The 15,094-nt window shown below is 35.5% G+C and overlaps 2 protein-coding genes across 9 annotated transcripts in view; one reads left to right on the top strand and one right to left on the bottom strand.

Annotated features, from left to right (window-relative positions):
- Positions 1 to 383: 383 nt before the first annotated feature.
- LOC110840849 (collagen and calcium-binding EGF domain-containing protein 1-like) lies at positions 384 to 7,557 on the bottom strand. Its single transcript, XM_087344913.1, has 9 exons — positions 7,067 to 7,557; positions 6,863 to 6,979; positions 6,266 to 6,394; positions 5,502 to 5,650; positions 5,171 to 5,415; positions 4,460 to 4,559; positions 3,959 to 4,077; positions 2,963 to 3,129; positions 384 to 2,273 (listed from the first exon to the last, which is right to left on the bottom strand). Exons 1-9 carry the CDS (start codon positions 7,096 to 7,098, stop codon positions 2,045 to 2,047), a joined length of 1,287 nt encoding a protein of 428 aa, XP_087201039.1. The 5' UTR covers positions 7,099 to 7,557; the 3' UTR covers positions 384 to 2,044.
- LOC110840845 (uncharacterized) overlaps positions 3,514 to 15,094 on the top strand; it is a 15,921-nt gene continuing 4,340 nt past the window's right edge. For 5 of the 8 annotated variants that reach the window (XR_002547020.2, XR_002547018.2, XR_002547019.2 and 2 more), the window contains exons 1-2: positions 4,452 to 4,575; positions 12,627 to 13,931. Coding sequence is in view for 5 of the 8 variants with exons in the window: in XM_022086123.2 (XP_021941815.1) it covers positions 12,747 to 13,931 (1,185 nt within the window). In the remaining 3 variants the exon portion in view is untranslated. Of the gene's footprint in view, positions 3,532 to 4,451; positions 4,576 to 11,665; positions 11,685 to 12,200; positions 12,339 to 12,626; positions 13,932 to 15,094 lie in introns of those variants that run through there. The other 3 variants (XM_087344912.1, XM_022086122.2, XM_022086121.2) reach the window with 3 other exon arrangements.

The raw sequence follows: 15,094 nt of genomic DNA, 5'->3' as shown, positions 1-15,094 counted from the left end.
GTGAAATAATAATGACATTTATTTGAAAGATAATTTATTACTCACATATAGAATTGAGAATAATTTATGTGAAAAATAACTGAGTTTATTTACACTCACATGAAATTAAGGAAGGCAGCAGAGGAAAAGTGACAAAAAACCATACCATGAAAGTATATATGGAGCTTGGAGGTAAAATTATACAACTTTAGGACTTGGCACTACACAGACATCGTCAGCTTAACAGCACAGCTGCTTAGTCCTGTACTAAGGGAAGTTGGAGGATCCGAGAGACGTGATGGCAAAGTGAGAAAAATTCCATACCTCTGTGAGGAATGAATTATGAAGAATGATAGAGATAAGGGAGTAAAACAGAGGATGGGGGAGGTAAAAGAACTCGTACATGAAACAATAATGATTTTTCTTTTGAAACTTCTGCTTACATGCCAGTACTAATAGTAAAAGACTAAATAAATTAAAAGTACAGCTACACAATTTATGGTGTGTATATTGGACAACATTGAAGTGTTAAAATGTACCAAGCATAAGATAATTCATATAAAATTGTTAGTACTAAATAGGTCAAATATTTTATGTTACATATTTTTAGTCTGAGAAATCACTTTAGATAAAATTTCAGCCCACCAACTGTTACATTACCTAATGAAACAAAATAGTTCTAAGTAAAAACCATTGAGAGAAGTTAAGACAAAATCAGAATAGTTTAGCAGGCTGATGTTAAACCATTTCATTTTAAATATTTTAGTTTGGATTACATTTTCAGTAATTTTTACCTTGTGAATTTTTCTGAGAGTAACATAATCTTGTATTCCTGCTACTTCAAATGCAATTATATCCATGGTGTTGTATGTATGGAAAGATACATCATACTGATCTTTTGGGAGATCCTGGGTTCAAATCTTGGCTAGATGGTGACTACTTCATCTGAGATTTTTGTAGTTTTATTCAGTCCCTCTAAGCAAATACCTGGATAGTACTGTAAACTAGGCCATGTCTGCTTCCTTCCGTGTTTTCAATTCATTATTTATTCATGAATCATACTATCATCTGACATTGTATAGTCTGTGCTGCATAACTACAAATAAAAATCAATTTAACGTCTGAGCACTGACTTCTCAAGCATCCATCCCGATTTCTGTTCCAGTCTGAACTGCAGTTGACTGAAATTTTCTATGGAATATATTCTTTACAAGATATATATTTTAATATCTGTATGTGCTTTATTTTCCAAAAATTATTCCAGCATAAACAATATTTGAAATTTTGGAATTTAAAACCAGTTATTTTCATGGTAAGCATATAGTATTCTTGTGGTCTGTGAAGAACAGATTAAGCATATATCAGGTTGTTTGTTGTTTTTAAATTCAGATTATCAGTATACTATATTTCCAGGATTGTACTTGACCACCTGTATATGCTTATAATCTCTGCTGTGTGTTGGATTATGGAATGACTTTTGATATCAGTACTGAATTTTGAAATGTATAAAGTCCCATTATTTTTTATACTCAATGGCAGGAACATTTTTGGTGATGATTTTCACCAACCTAATCAGAATTGAAATTACAGAGTCAAACAAAAAGGCTAAAACTATTCCATTTCTGCTTTTGATGTATATGTAACAGTATTTGTAGTCATAGGTTACTGTGAAATACTGATCACTGGAATAATGAAGTTTACCATTTATTTAGAGATAAGAAATTTGGCACAATCTTCAGAATGATCTGTGTTTATGAATCACAAAATTTTATTAACAAAACTGTATTACCCAATTTTACTTGCATATATTGTAGTTGAAATGTGCATCAGTTTAATAGATTTACAGTTTTAAAAGAAAAATATATTATGGAAATATAAAATGCTGTAAAGTGCAGATGCATCAGTATTTGGGAGGTAAAAATCAATCATTGAATTGGAGTAAACATTGTAAATACTTTAATTCATCCATTCCTTGGCAATAGCAAGATTCTGAATTCTGAAGTACTGTATATTCTAATTAGACATAGAAATTTATGGAATGCATTATCTACTTCCGACATTGAAGTCATGTGTATTCATCAGACTCCAGATCCCCAGATGCATCCTGCATATCCCAATCTGCAAATTCCTGTAAGGTTTCTTTCAGGTGTTCTGAGTCACGGAATTCAGCTGGACTTGTTCTTTCTAACCATGGTGCCACGTGACCTTCGAGTAGCCGCTGCTGACGCTCGAGGCGTTTACGATCTTTGGATCGGTGTTGACGCAATTGTGCCTGTAGGTCGAATGGTGGTGGACTGAAGAAACAGAAAACTTAAATTAATTTATAAAAGTAAAAGCACAGAGTATGATAAACCTATTCCATTCCCAAATTTGTAAGTAAAGGTTGGCTTAAAAACCTTCATCTGTCAAATTTAATTTTTACATTATAATTTTTATTTACCTGAAACCTGCACTGCTGTGAACAATGAAAATCAGTAGCAATACCAATGTAATCTATAAAATTATATGCACTCTAGTAAATTACCAAATTGCATCGTTTATTCATGTATCTGTGCTGTTGAAAATATTTAGTCTACTGATCTTTAAAGCTTTGTGTTTTGGCCATTATATTGTGTAAAATTTATTCCATACAGATCCAAGCTAGAGGTTAATTAAATTTTCTGTGTTTAAATGCAAAATTTTTACAAAGATGGCTTTAAGTGGTTTGGCATCCAGGAGATTCTCTTGTCTTGTGCATTGTGTAACTTATTTAAGTTACAGTCGCCATGAGAGAAAATTGATCAATGAGTGTTACTACTGCACTTCAATGGTCTTTTTAATGATTAAATTAGTGAACCACTGTACTGATATTGTCTTACGATACTAGGATAGCAAATAGTAGGAGAGAAGAAAAAATGGTATGTTATATGGGATTTTATTAAAGAAGTATAAAATGCTTGTATATATAAATCTTGGATGAACTGGATATAAACATTTGTCTTACCCATGCCCATTGAACACCTTGTCCTGTAAATGTCTGATACTGTGTCGTATATCTGCCATGAGTAGCAGAACAAAGTCAAATGATCCAGGCTTCCCTTTAGCACCTCTTGGACCTTGTTCCCCTTGTAATCCCTTCTGTCCTTCTCTTCCAGGTGGACCAGTAGGACCCTATATGACATGACACTTTATATGTATTTTACTAAATAATGCATCATAGAATAAAAGTAGCAAATAGTTTAGATAACAGGAGTGCCATGAGCATAGTTCTCTGCTAATCAAGAAATTCCATGTGAGGTTAATAGAAGAATAAACTTGCTCAGGTACTGCATAGCATTGTATACACTCGAAACACTTTATTGTTTCAAAAAACTTAAAATTGATGCATATGAAACCACCCACTGTCTTGCATGGAGCTGACATCTGGTACCTTAACTCTAATAGAAGAGAATTTTAAGGTCTCTGAAAATGAGAAGTTGGTAATATGTGAATCAAAGACAGTTGAATGGAGTTTATCACATAAAAGGAATCTGTACCCATTACTGTTAAGGTAGTCACAGAATAAGGAGTAAGGTGAGTTGTGCTTGTAACATATTAGCTACATTTTAAAGGAAAACATTTTGCAGCCAATAGTAAACCAAAGAATAGGTAAGGATAATACTAAAGATTACCTTGGCAGATGCTGATAGCAATGTGTTTGAAGATTAGCTTTAAATTGGGCTTTATGGTGGCAGAAATGAATGATCAAGTTAAAACATTTGTTAAGGTTTAGGAAAGTAGAATCTTAACCTTGACAGAATTTAGTTGTGTTATATTTTAATATTAAACAAAATTTGAATTCCAGAGTAATATGTCTTTCCAAAAACCATTTTCAGCTCCCTCAGACAGTTTACACTTAATGCAAACTTTCATGAATATTCCCTTCTGGTCACTTTCTTATAGATTGTGTAATACATGTTTTGGACAAGATTTTCTGCAGTTGTAGGAGATTGATATTTACCACTGGTCCTCGTTTACAACGACAGAATCCAGGTCCTTCATTTATTTGTGGAGTTACATAAGAATCCAGTAGGCTATAAGTAAAATCAGTTCCTTTTGGCTCAGAACTTCCTTCAGGACCTGAAATGCATTTATAAAAAAATTTAAAATATTAAAGCATACATCAATAAAGGTTTTACATGTAGTGATGAAGCCCCTGGATTGTGCCCTTAATGAATTTGCACAGACTTAAATCCATCAATACAAGGTCAGGCAGTCTTATAGGCAAGAATATAAATTAACTATGATAAGAGTACGCGTAGACTTGTAAGATTCATCGTAATTTACATATAACATAAATTATTCTGTAGAAAATAAATTGCAAATTTGTTCACATTTTTCCAGTAATATAAACTTATTTCTTACATTTTGAAATGTTTTCTTATATTGTAACTATGTGTGGTCTTCCTAACCACCATATTAAGGAAACTTCATGTTGTTTTATTGAAAAACAGCTGCATACCTGGAAATCCCCTAGGACCTGGAGACCCAGGAGGACCAGGTGGACCCATAGGGCCTGGTGTTAGAGTTGAGAGCCGGACGGCAGTAGTCAGTGCTAAGACCTTCAGAATGAAAGTGGTATGTGATAAGAATTTGCATAAGAACATAATTGAAGGGTATGATTCCAAACATACATAGTTCATTTTTCACACATGTTAATTTCCTAAATTCTGCTTAATTTAAAACATTTTGCATTCTAGAACAGGTTGGTTAGCCTTTGCGTAGAAGGATATTTAAAAGTCTCAGAAGTCACTCATTCCAGATTTCTGGTTTGACGTGTGTTTTAAACGGCTTTTCACAGCTGGCCCTTTTGTGAATTACTTTCCTAAAGAAGATACAGGGTTATCAGATCGAGTCTTTTTTGTGGTTTTTCTCAGTGTTTCAGGAAAAAGCTGGGATAATTTTACAAAATTATATCACAACTGTTTACTTCCACATCTTTATTGATTCATTCTTTATTAATTATCCTTTCAATTGACACCGTGAGCTACTGACAGTGCTGTAAAATGGACTTTAATTAAATAAAAGTACAGCTTATAGTTTTCATCATTAGTATCCGGGGACCACAGCAATACTCAGATTGATGGAGTTTTTTCCCTTACTTGTTGGTAGTGTTTTCTTCACCTAGAGCGCTGAAACAATAATCTGAAGTATGAAATGGATTAACTTATACCTTCTCTTGCAAATTGTTGAGTTTGTCGTGAAGTCGTGCCACCGTGTCACAGCTCGCAAAGCAGCGCCCCCTACTAGCAGCTTGATTGAGTTTTTCGTCTTCTGCTTCGACACGTCGATCAGATTCACACGTGTGATTGTCAGGTCGCAGAGAGAATCCTTCTCGGCATTCACAGCGGTAACTGCCCGCAGTGTTAATGCACGCGTGCTCACAGTCCAAGTTCTCCTCCTCACATTCATCGACGTCTATCAACGAAATGAATAGAATGAGTTTAGTAATTGTTTTGATGTCAATGTAAAAAGTATCTCGGCACAAGCAGTGAACACCGTACCCTCGCACGCTGGTTTTATGCCCTGCTTCTGTTTCTCAGAATTGAACCGGTAGCCTGGGAAACAGGTGCAGACAATTTTCTGTGGGTAAACAGAACATCGTTGTTCACATAGCTGAAGAGAACAGGGGTCCACAGACTGGTGAAGACACCTGAAACACAGCAAAATGGGGGAGATAATAGGGCCCATTACAAAATAAAAGTACCAGATCAGACATGAATGCGTTTTATTAGAATTATGATGTCTAATTTTTTAGTGCAGAGTTGAGCAGTTAATTGATAACTCAGTTCTGGTCCTCTGGGTTGTGACACCATATGGGACCACAGTTAACATCATCTTCATTGCCATTAGAACCTCAAATCTCGGTAGACTGTCAGGTATTCAAGTACCATATATATTTCATCATAATATTCAATTCATTCCTATTCGACTTCATCTGATAATGTATTTCCCTCAGATGAATTTGGGTTTCCCAAAAGCTCTTCTTTCTTTTGTTTTTGTATTCACAGTTTTCAATGAATTTCTAGTTTCTTTCATCTGTGGTACAGCTCCGTGCCATCTCAACTACCATAATCGCCTTCACAATAACAATAACTAATGTAGACTCGTCAATACCAAATTTAATCTTAATATGTTCGGTAGCTTCAGATATGAAACTTGACAATGAACTGATGAACAAACAGAGATTTTATTCATATTGTGCAAAAATTTATAATACAAATTTTGTAGATTGGAATGTGCAGTGGGGGACTGATTGCTTATATACCTGCCAGCGACATATACATAATCCGGGCAGCACTGACGACGTAGGCAGTCGATCCACTTTTCATCCTCTCTTTTGCATTTGTAACGTGTAGTAATTATGTTATCTGATGGACACTGCAAGAGCTCTGTTCTGTAATGAAAGAAACATATTCAAATTTTTCTCTCGTTTTAACTGCCATTATGAGTGGCCACTTAATTACTTACGTAGATACTGGGAACGACCCGTTCTTCAAGTGCCTGAGCGCTGCGGGTCCCAACTTTTCGTTGGCTTGATCTATAGACATTCGGTAGGACTCCTTGGACGAGGGATCGGCCCGTCGCAAGGCCTCTACCTGTACACAGGACAGCACAACAAACATCCATGGCTTGAGTGGGATTCGAACCCACGGTCCTAGCCCACGTCTCAGACCGCGCGGCCACTGCGGACCCCATGAGTGGCCACTACAGTAATAAAACATTATTAATTGGTTAAGTAACAGTATTGTCGGTACTCGGCCTAACTTCGGAAATCAGTAATTCATTCCCTCAGTACAAAGTACAAAATCTAAGTCGTGGTAATTGATATCATTGACATTTTATTGTAACGATATGCACTTGCCCTGATACTGGTTCGGAGTGATCCATAGAATCCAGGACATAGCCGTCTTCGTCATTCTGCACTGAGCATCGCACGAGGGACGTCAACACCAAAAGCGTCCCCGTCGCTCTTAGTGTCCTGTAATAATACACTCATAATTGATTGGCTTGTTGGAAATAAGTGCCAGACACGATTCGATTTCTTAACACTTTCCTGTAAACATACCGGAACACAAATACACCACTAGCGCTGCCCATCGATAATCCCTAACAGTTGTTGAATTCTTCGAGTTGCAATAAGCGAATTAGCTTTTCTTTTCCAAATCACATTCCAGATTCACTTCGGTCGCAATTTGTGTTTATTACAGTCACAGATATCGAAGTCCTTATTCTTGAGAATGTGTGTGTGTGCACTTTATTAAAAAATATATAATCTGGATGTCTGTGTCAACAAAAGACTACAAAAACCCTTCTTTCCCTCCCAATTTGTACTAACTACTTACTGTCGTAATATGAAACATACGAATTGTTTTCGAGATAATAAAGTGAACACAAATGTACACAGCCTTTCATTTTACATATATCCACTCATGAATGCTTGTGATTATTGCGTGGTTTTAAGAATCTCTGTAGCCTTGTTCATATACACTGTTGATCGTCAGTCGTAGACTCCGAGGTCAACTGAACACTTGGCTCTTTCATCCCGCAGAATCGAAACACTTTTTGTCCGACTTGTGGCATGGTATATGCTTCAGAAGAAATCATCTTTCTTAATGCGCCTACGCAGCGTTGTTTATGAGGCACTAGAAATCTAAGATGAGCTGTCATGGTTTTAACATCTCCAGTCTACTCCAAACTTGCTTCAAATGTCCATGTTTTCTTAGCACCAGACAGCACTGGGTTTAAAAAGGCTATGGTATTTAAAATTTGAAATCAGATTGGTTCTCCAAACCGGGAGAAAACAAGCAGCAAATTATAGTCTGTTCACTGATAAGATTGAAAGCAACTGTCGCTTCCGGCTGGAACTGCATGACTCACTGCCAAGCGCTGCGAGGTTTTCTTGATTCCAGTTTAAGTACGGTTAAAAGAAATCAACTTAGCAGTTCCTGTCAGAAACCGGGAGGTGACATTTGTGTTAAACTTTATCAGTGAACGCACTACGCTTACAGTTTAGAGTTCCGATTGATTTGGTATTTTTTAAACAACGATTCGTCAATTACATCTCGTCAAACAGTTCTCTCAGCCGCCATGTTATTATTTTCTATTTTTCTAACAATATGTCCTTGGCCTTTTAATAGATCTGTCGCCGCACAAACCCTCAGATCCTCCATTCTCCCACCCCATAAGTTCGCTAATAGCTTAAAAATACAGAGGTATTCATGTATTTGTTTGTGGTTTATTTAATGACGCTTTCATTAGTTTAGTGGTACGGTGATCAGTGAATAATGAAATTATGAATATTAATGTAAATGATCGTGGCCTAATTTAAGATACTATCTCGGAATATACCTGGAGAGACTAAGGAAAACCACAAAAAAGCCTCAGTCATGGCAGCTGTTCTTCGGAATATCTAGAATACGAAGGAATGCAAACCCAGACGCGACGTTCCGTGTGTAGAAACGTGTCCAGTGGCATGATCGTACCGAGCCTCGCTTTATTCATATTGAGATCTAAAGGGTTATTATGTTAAGCTGGTATTATGGTTGAATGAGGTAGTTCGCCACGAGGACTGAGCACAGTTATATTCTGGAAGTTTCCTGCCGGGTGTGCAGTCGTACGAAAACCAAAACAATTGATTCACATACGCCAGGAATCCGATTTTAGTGCTGGGCCGCCAATGTTGTTAATTTATATTCTATAGTTTATTTCTAGAAGCTTGTTTTAAATATATAGTGTTATACAGTTATAGAACGAGAATTACTTTGATGAAAACAGCATTTGTCAGCGAAAAAATGATTGAACCTTAATTTAGTATGCGGAATTTCATTGGTCATGGAGAAATGCTGGATAAATCCTGGAGAAGTGCTTACGAAGTCCTGGAGAAATTCTGAATAAGTTCTAAAGTGGTGTAGGACAAGTCCTGGTTAGTTTATGTGGATTTTCATTCGCCATGGAGAAGTGCTGGAGAAATCCTGGAGAATTGCTGGAGAAGTCCTGGAAGCTTATGTGGAAATCGAAAAGCAGGCGGTGGGTTTTATCCTATGCGGGTCGGTTATTTCAGATTCCTTTATATTTTATTGGTATACGTTACATTGGATTAGGTTGCGTTGTATTGGCTTAGGTTGGGTTGGGTTGGGTTAGGTTAGGTTAGGTTTAGTTAGGTTAGCTAAGGTAATGTTAGGTTGTTTACGTTAGGTTAGATAAGATTGTTTTGTTTTGGGATGGGGACCAAACCCTTGTCATTTTCAATGAAGCGAATGGAATCCAAATATTAACTTTGTACTTTGGTGTTTTGACAGACAAAAGATAACGGTCGTAGTACGTAGTTATGAATCAGTTTCGTTTAAACATTCATGAGCTGGGTTCATAGTTCTTGACTCTGTGAAAATATTTTCCCGCTCTGACTAAGACATAAATATTTACATTCAATACTCTAGTCCATGTTGAATTTTGATAGCACTATTTCAGCTTCTTAAAACGTTTTAAAAATATTTATATGCAAGCCATGTCCGTTCGTGTTTCGTCGCTAGAATGCAAGGAAAATCACATTACACGGAACGGTGGTAATAAATCAGAGTTGCGGCCATTAATATATTACGTTAAGGCAATGCTTATTTCCATTTCATTAAGAATATTTTATTTTCCTGTCAAAATGCTTTAAGTAACTGACATTTAATACGGATCTGAATATTAGTCTCTCACAGGCGGAAAACATTGAGCCAGGGGTGGAAAAAGTTTCTGAGGAGAACATTTGTACCCAAAAGAGAGAAAGTAACAGGACAAAGAAAATTGCATAAAGATGAACTATTTTATAGTCTTTATCAAATATTGTTATGCTGATTAAGTCAAGGAAAGGGGACGGGCGGTATATGACACACACACACATGGGGGAGATGAGAAATAAATTAATGTTAGTATGAGGATCAGAACGATGGTATCCCAGCAAACTATTGTTGTAAAGAATTCGAATTTTATCGCTTTCATAGTCGCGTCCGTAATCCCACAGCGAGCCTGCTAAGATACAGGAGTCCAAGAAAGACGTATACACTCAATAGTATAATATGTATACATATTTTTGGGACATCTGTAGTTCTGCGCGCCTGTCTGCCTACAGGCATGAAACTTATCTAGAATGGATGAATCGAATTTGATTAAATTTATTGCTGGATATTTTTTTTTCTCTCGAAAAATTGCCTATCAGTAACACTTTTTATTGGGATCGGATAGTTTTAATTATCACTTTACGTGATATAATTATTTGTTTGTCTAACGAAAGCTCCTGTTAAATGTACGTACACTGTACTTTTACAGTCTCGATTCCTGAATTATTAGAACGCTGTTGGAATTTTGATGAAGTAAATAAAAGTAATTAAATTCGCTTTCCTTTACAACTGATTGTTCTGCCATACAGATTTAGTAATATTGTTAAATCTGTAAAGAAGAATCGATTTCCCCAAAACTTCTACTTTCATCTAAAGGCAAATTCACGTTTTGGGAGCTGTTGGCAGGGGCATGTTGTTGACACAACTGGAATCATTCTCAAAAGCCAAAAGTCAGAGCGTAGTAAACAGTCTGGAATTGTTACTCATGCATGAATTTTGTAGCTTGTTCATCTAATATTAATGTAATTGCTGCCACACAGAAAACTATTGCTTTCAGACACTGTAAAAAAGACTAACGAAGCGTGGAAGCAATGACGTGTTTCAAAATAATACTGACATCAACATTACAGAGGTCATATAGCTTCTCTGTGTGGTGTGTGTACAATGAGATTATCTGTCCTGTGTAAGTCACTGGAAGAATTACTTTACAAGTCCTTGTTTTGTGTTCTTCAAGGACATTAAAGTAACACTTGTTTCTTCCTCTCTTTCAGACGCACTGACACATGCTTTAGATCAGTGGTATTCAACCTTTTTTTTTGTTCGCGTACCCCTCGATATAATTTCTCTTTAACTTTGTACCCCCAAAGTTGTTGGTGTATAATTCAAGTTATATATCTAAAATAAATTACATCCAAAATAATGTATTAAATAATAAGTTTTAAATGAGAAAAAGGAGAATCAAGCTATTAAATAACAAATATATTATTGCCTATCGTATAAAAATTAATAAAGGAACAAAGGTATTTTAGCAAAGCAAAATTATATGTTTAAATCCCGCCCAATAGTGTTCAGTCAGGTTCCAAAGCACTATGTGGAATAAAATGAAACCAGCCGCCCAGATAAGAATCGCATAAAGGAGAGAGACAGAAATGGCGCTCCCAAATCGAATGTCCTTACGTCCGGTTCTCCTGTGGCTAACCCGAAATCTGGCCCTGATTATTCAGTGTTTATCATAAAATAATTTTTTTAAAAAAATTTCGCTTACCACCGGGGGTACGCGTGGCCCAGGTTGAAAACCACTGCTTTAGAGAGGATGTGTTAATTAACATCTGCTACTTATTGATATAAGTTACTAGAACTTTGACCCCCTCATTCTGTAGATAGAACTGTATATTTCCAAGACCTGGCACAAATAATATCATATATATAAACGATCTCCAATGACTTATCATCAGTGATTTATAGCTGTATAGTCGTGCTAGTTATAATAACGATTACAGTAGCTCTTATATTAGAAATAATTGTGAGGTTTCGATTAAGAAAACATCTGTAAGTGGGCTGAAACTGAATGGACTGCCTATAGTAAGTAAGCAGCTGTGTGGAGAGCAGATTGTTTAGCGTGTGGTAATTACATATTTTAGACAAACGTCTTCTTTAAGATTATCTCTGAATTTATTAAACCTTTTTTTTCCAGTGTAAATGAGCTGATTGTCCCTATTTAGGAGCGTGATGTTTCAGATTAGGGCTTTTTTCAAAAATAACACTCGTTACAGAGGAATGAAAAGAGATAGGCAAAGATAATTATTACTTGCATTATCAAGGTCAAGTTCACACTTTCATTATGTAACTTAAATCTGTTTTATCCTTGTCTTCTGATCAGCAACAAACTGTTTTTTTTTTACTTACATGAGTATCATTAAAACGCATGCGGAGCTAAATGTCTCTTTTTATTATAATAGTGTACTATAAATAAAATATTCTATTTATTCAGAGATCTAATACTCAGCTTTGATCTCTGAATCTCTCGTCATGATAACATTTCTGCATGTGGACAATATAATTACCTTATCAGTACTCTTTCATCAGTTAATACGCAGACGACTGAACACGTGTGGGTTTGCTACCTTTGCTTTCTATTGCGCAAAGATTTCAATGCATCGCTTGAAAGAAACTTCTTTGCTTAGAATTCTCATGAATCTGGACCAGTTATGCTTCTGGAAACATTTAATTAAACTGGTAAATATGTTTATATAATATTGAAAAAGTTATTTCTTTTATTTAAGTCTTTCCCACAAAAGAATTTTAATATTCACACAAAGGACTGGTATAGTTTTATGAGAAGAATTTCAAGGTTTGTTGAGCTTTTCCATTACATAATTATAATGTAAAATAGTGAGATAGAAACTTAATTGAAGTTTCAGAATCACATTAACAGTACAGACAAAACAGTTAAATACAATTTGTGTGTTGTTTTGTTTTGTTTTTGTCATGTGTTTTAATTGATTAATTATAATTTTATTGCAGGTTTGAAGTACATTAGTACAGGATTCTATTTGAGTTCACTAGCACGCATGGCTCATCAGCTGAATTGAAACTTAATGAACTGTGAAGATCATTGTATTTGTTAGTGGTAGATTTTTCACAATGTTGAGTGTTAAAAATTCAAGACTGGTTGCCACGCTTGTACTGCCTGGAATCACCTTTTTCTTCGGAATCCTGTCTGTGGCGTTTCCTTCCCGGCAAAGATGTCCTCTTATGACATCAGCATTTTTATGTTTTGGTGCTGGAGTGTTGTTAGCTGTGTCCATGCTTCACATGCTACCAGAAGCACGTGATAGTCTGTCTGACCTAGCTGAACTATCCTTCTGCGTTGGTTTTCTGCTCTTATACTTCATTGATGAAGTGGTCCATTTCTTTTGTGCATACCACCTTCCTATACATGAAGCACGGGGTAGAACTTGTATATTCAATTACTCATCTTCAGTTCTGCCATCTTTATTGCAAAATAGTTCAGTAAAACAACAGCAAAATATATTATATGACCAGAGCAGTTTTGAAAATAACAGTAGCACGGACAGTGATGGTACAGTGTTTCAGTATGGAAATCGCCTCAACAGTAAACATCCAAGACGATTTTCAGGTGGAAGAAAGAGTTTTGAACCAACAGGTGGTGAAAAGGCAAAAGTTTCTATTTACCGTCAACTGCTTAACAAAAGTGATAAACCATCTACAAGTTATGGTAGCATAAGTACCACAGAAGATAACAATGTTGATGTTCAGAAAGATACTGTTTCCAGTCTTAAAGATGACATAGTACAGCGAAATTTAATTTCGGCAGGCAGACCAGCAGACTTGAGACAACTAGATGTAGCAAGCTCTTCTACACATAGTGTTGTTCAGATATCACAACGAAGACAAGATGCAGTGACCTCTTTTCATCATAATCAAGCCCCACAAGAACAATATGAGACTGACTTTAATACGCTGTGTCACAATAATTATTCCCCACCATTCGCAAAGTCAAGAGCAGGTCACATAGGTCTGTTTATAGCATTGACTATCCATTCAATGTTGCAAAGTGCAGCTGTTGGTCTCGAGCCATCAGCTGAGCAGATATTGATGCTGACAGGAGCAATAGCATGCTACAAGATGGTTGTGGCCTTTGCCTATGGTCTGGAGCTTAGGGAGTCTGGCAGTGGATGTCTCAGTGTTTGTGGCCAGATATTTTTATTTTCGCTTGGATCAGTATTAGGCATAACTCTTAGTGGAGTTTTGGCAGAAGATGAAAATGTTCACATAATAACTGGACCTGCTGTATCCATTATACAGGTATGTGACCTTTTAGAACTCTCAGTATGGAATTAAATTCTTATTCAAGGTTTCTCTTTGAACAACTGATTGAGTTTCAACTAAGGAAAATTTATACATCAAAAATTAACTTCAGTATCTGCTGCTTTAAAAGTAAATAAGAAAAATTTACACTAAAAAAAATTTAGTTGGGTTCATGTACGTTAAATACATTTAGAACCTTAAATTAGAATTTCACTGTACTCTTTTCCCTCCTATGGAACATATAAAGGTGGAATTTGAAATTTTACCTACCATACTCCTCTCTGATGTATCATAGTTAATTTCAATGTATCTTTATATCTTGGACCTTCCTAATTATGTATTCTAAAATAACATTGGTGGTGATCAAGCATCTCCATGTTTCAGACCATTCTAAACAGAAACTGAATCAGACAAATGTTTACTTATATAGGTCACAGACAATTGATTTAAATTACTTTTACAAAAATTACTCAAAATAGACTGAAGTTTTCTATTAACACATGCATTTTTTACTGAGACATTTACAAAACGATATCAGTGTTGATTTTAGAACTTTTTCCCAGTCCACCATATATATTTATAAAATTTTTTGACCAGTTTCAGCTGTTGTGTAATTGTCAAATTATGTATGAATAACAATGTATTTTTATGACTAAGCCACTGGGTATCTTTAAAATTTGCAATGGAATTGAAGAAAGAATGGAAAGATTGATAACTGTTATATGAAACTTTTTTCAATAATTGTGCGTATTTAACAAAATGTGGGGTACACATTGTGTGGTAAGTTTAGTGGCAGTAATATATATCTGAAATAAATAGACATTAAAGCAAATGAGGGAAGATAGATTGCAAAGGAAGCTTTAGGAGTCTGCTGTTTCCACTCCTGTTATTTGAGTTTGTCTGCTTATATACTTTAATGTAAGAATTACATTTTTCAAATAGTGGCAGTTAATTTAAAAAACAGCTTCAGAAATCCAGCAATTATATTCAGTACTTCTGGTAAAATATAAATTTTGTATTTGTTTAGCAATTAGTGCTGCAAAAAACAGAAATACAGCTATTTGAGGCCAGCCAAATGGCAAACAATGTCATATGACAAAAATTTTTTGCATGTTATGTTTGTATTATAACATGATTATAGTACAAGTAATTCTAAATCC

Source organism: Zootermopsis nevadensis, unplaced genomic scaffold (assembly GCF_977971745.1).
Source record: "Zootermopsis nevadensis isolate Lab colony 2312 unplaced genomic scaffold, Znev_1.0 Znev_ptg000008l, whole genome shotgun sequence".
NCBI classification, from domain to species: domain Eukaryota; kingdom Metazoa; phylum Arthropoda; class Insecta; order Blattodea; family Termopsidae; genus Zootermopsis; species Zootermopsis nevadensis.
Note: the sequence above shows the minus strand (reverse complement) of the source record. Positions and strands in the feature narration are given on the sequence as shown.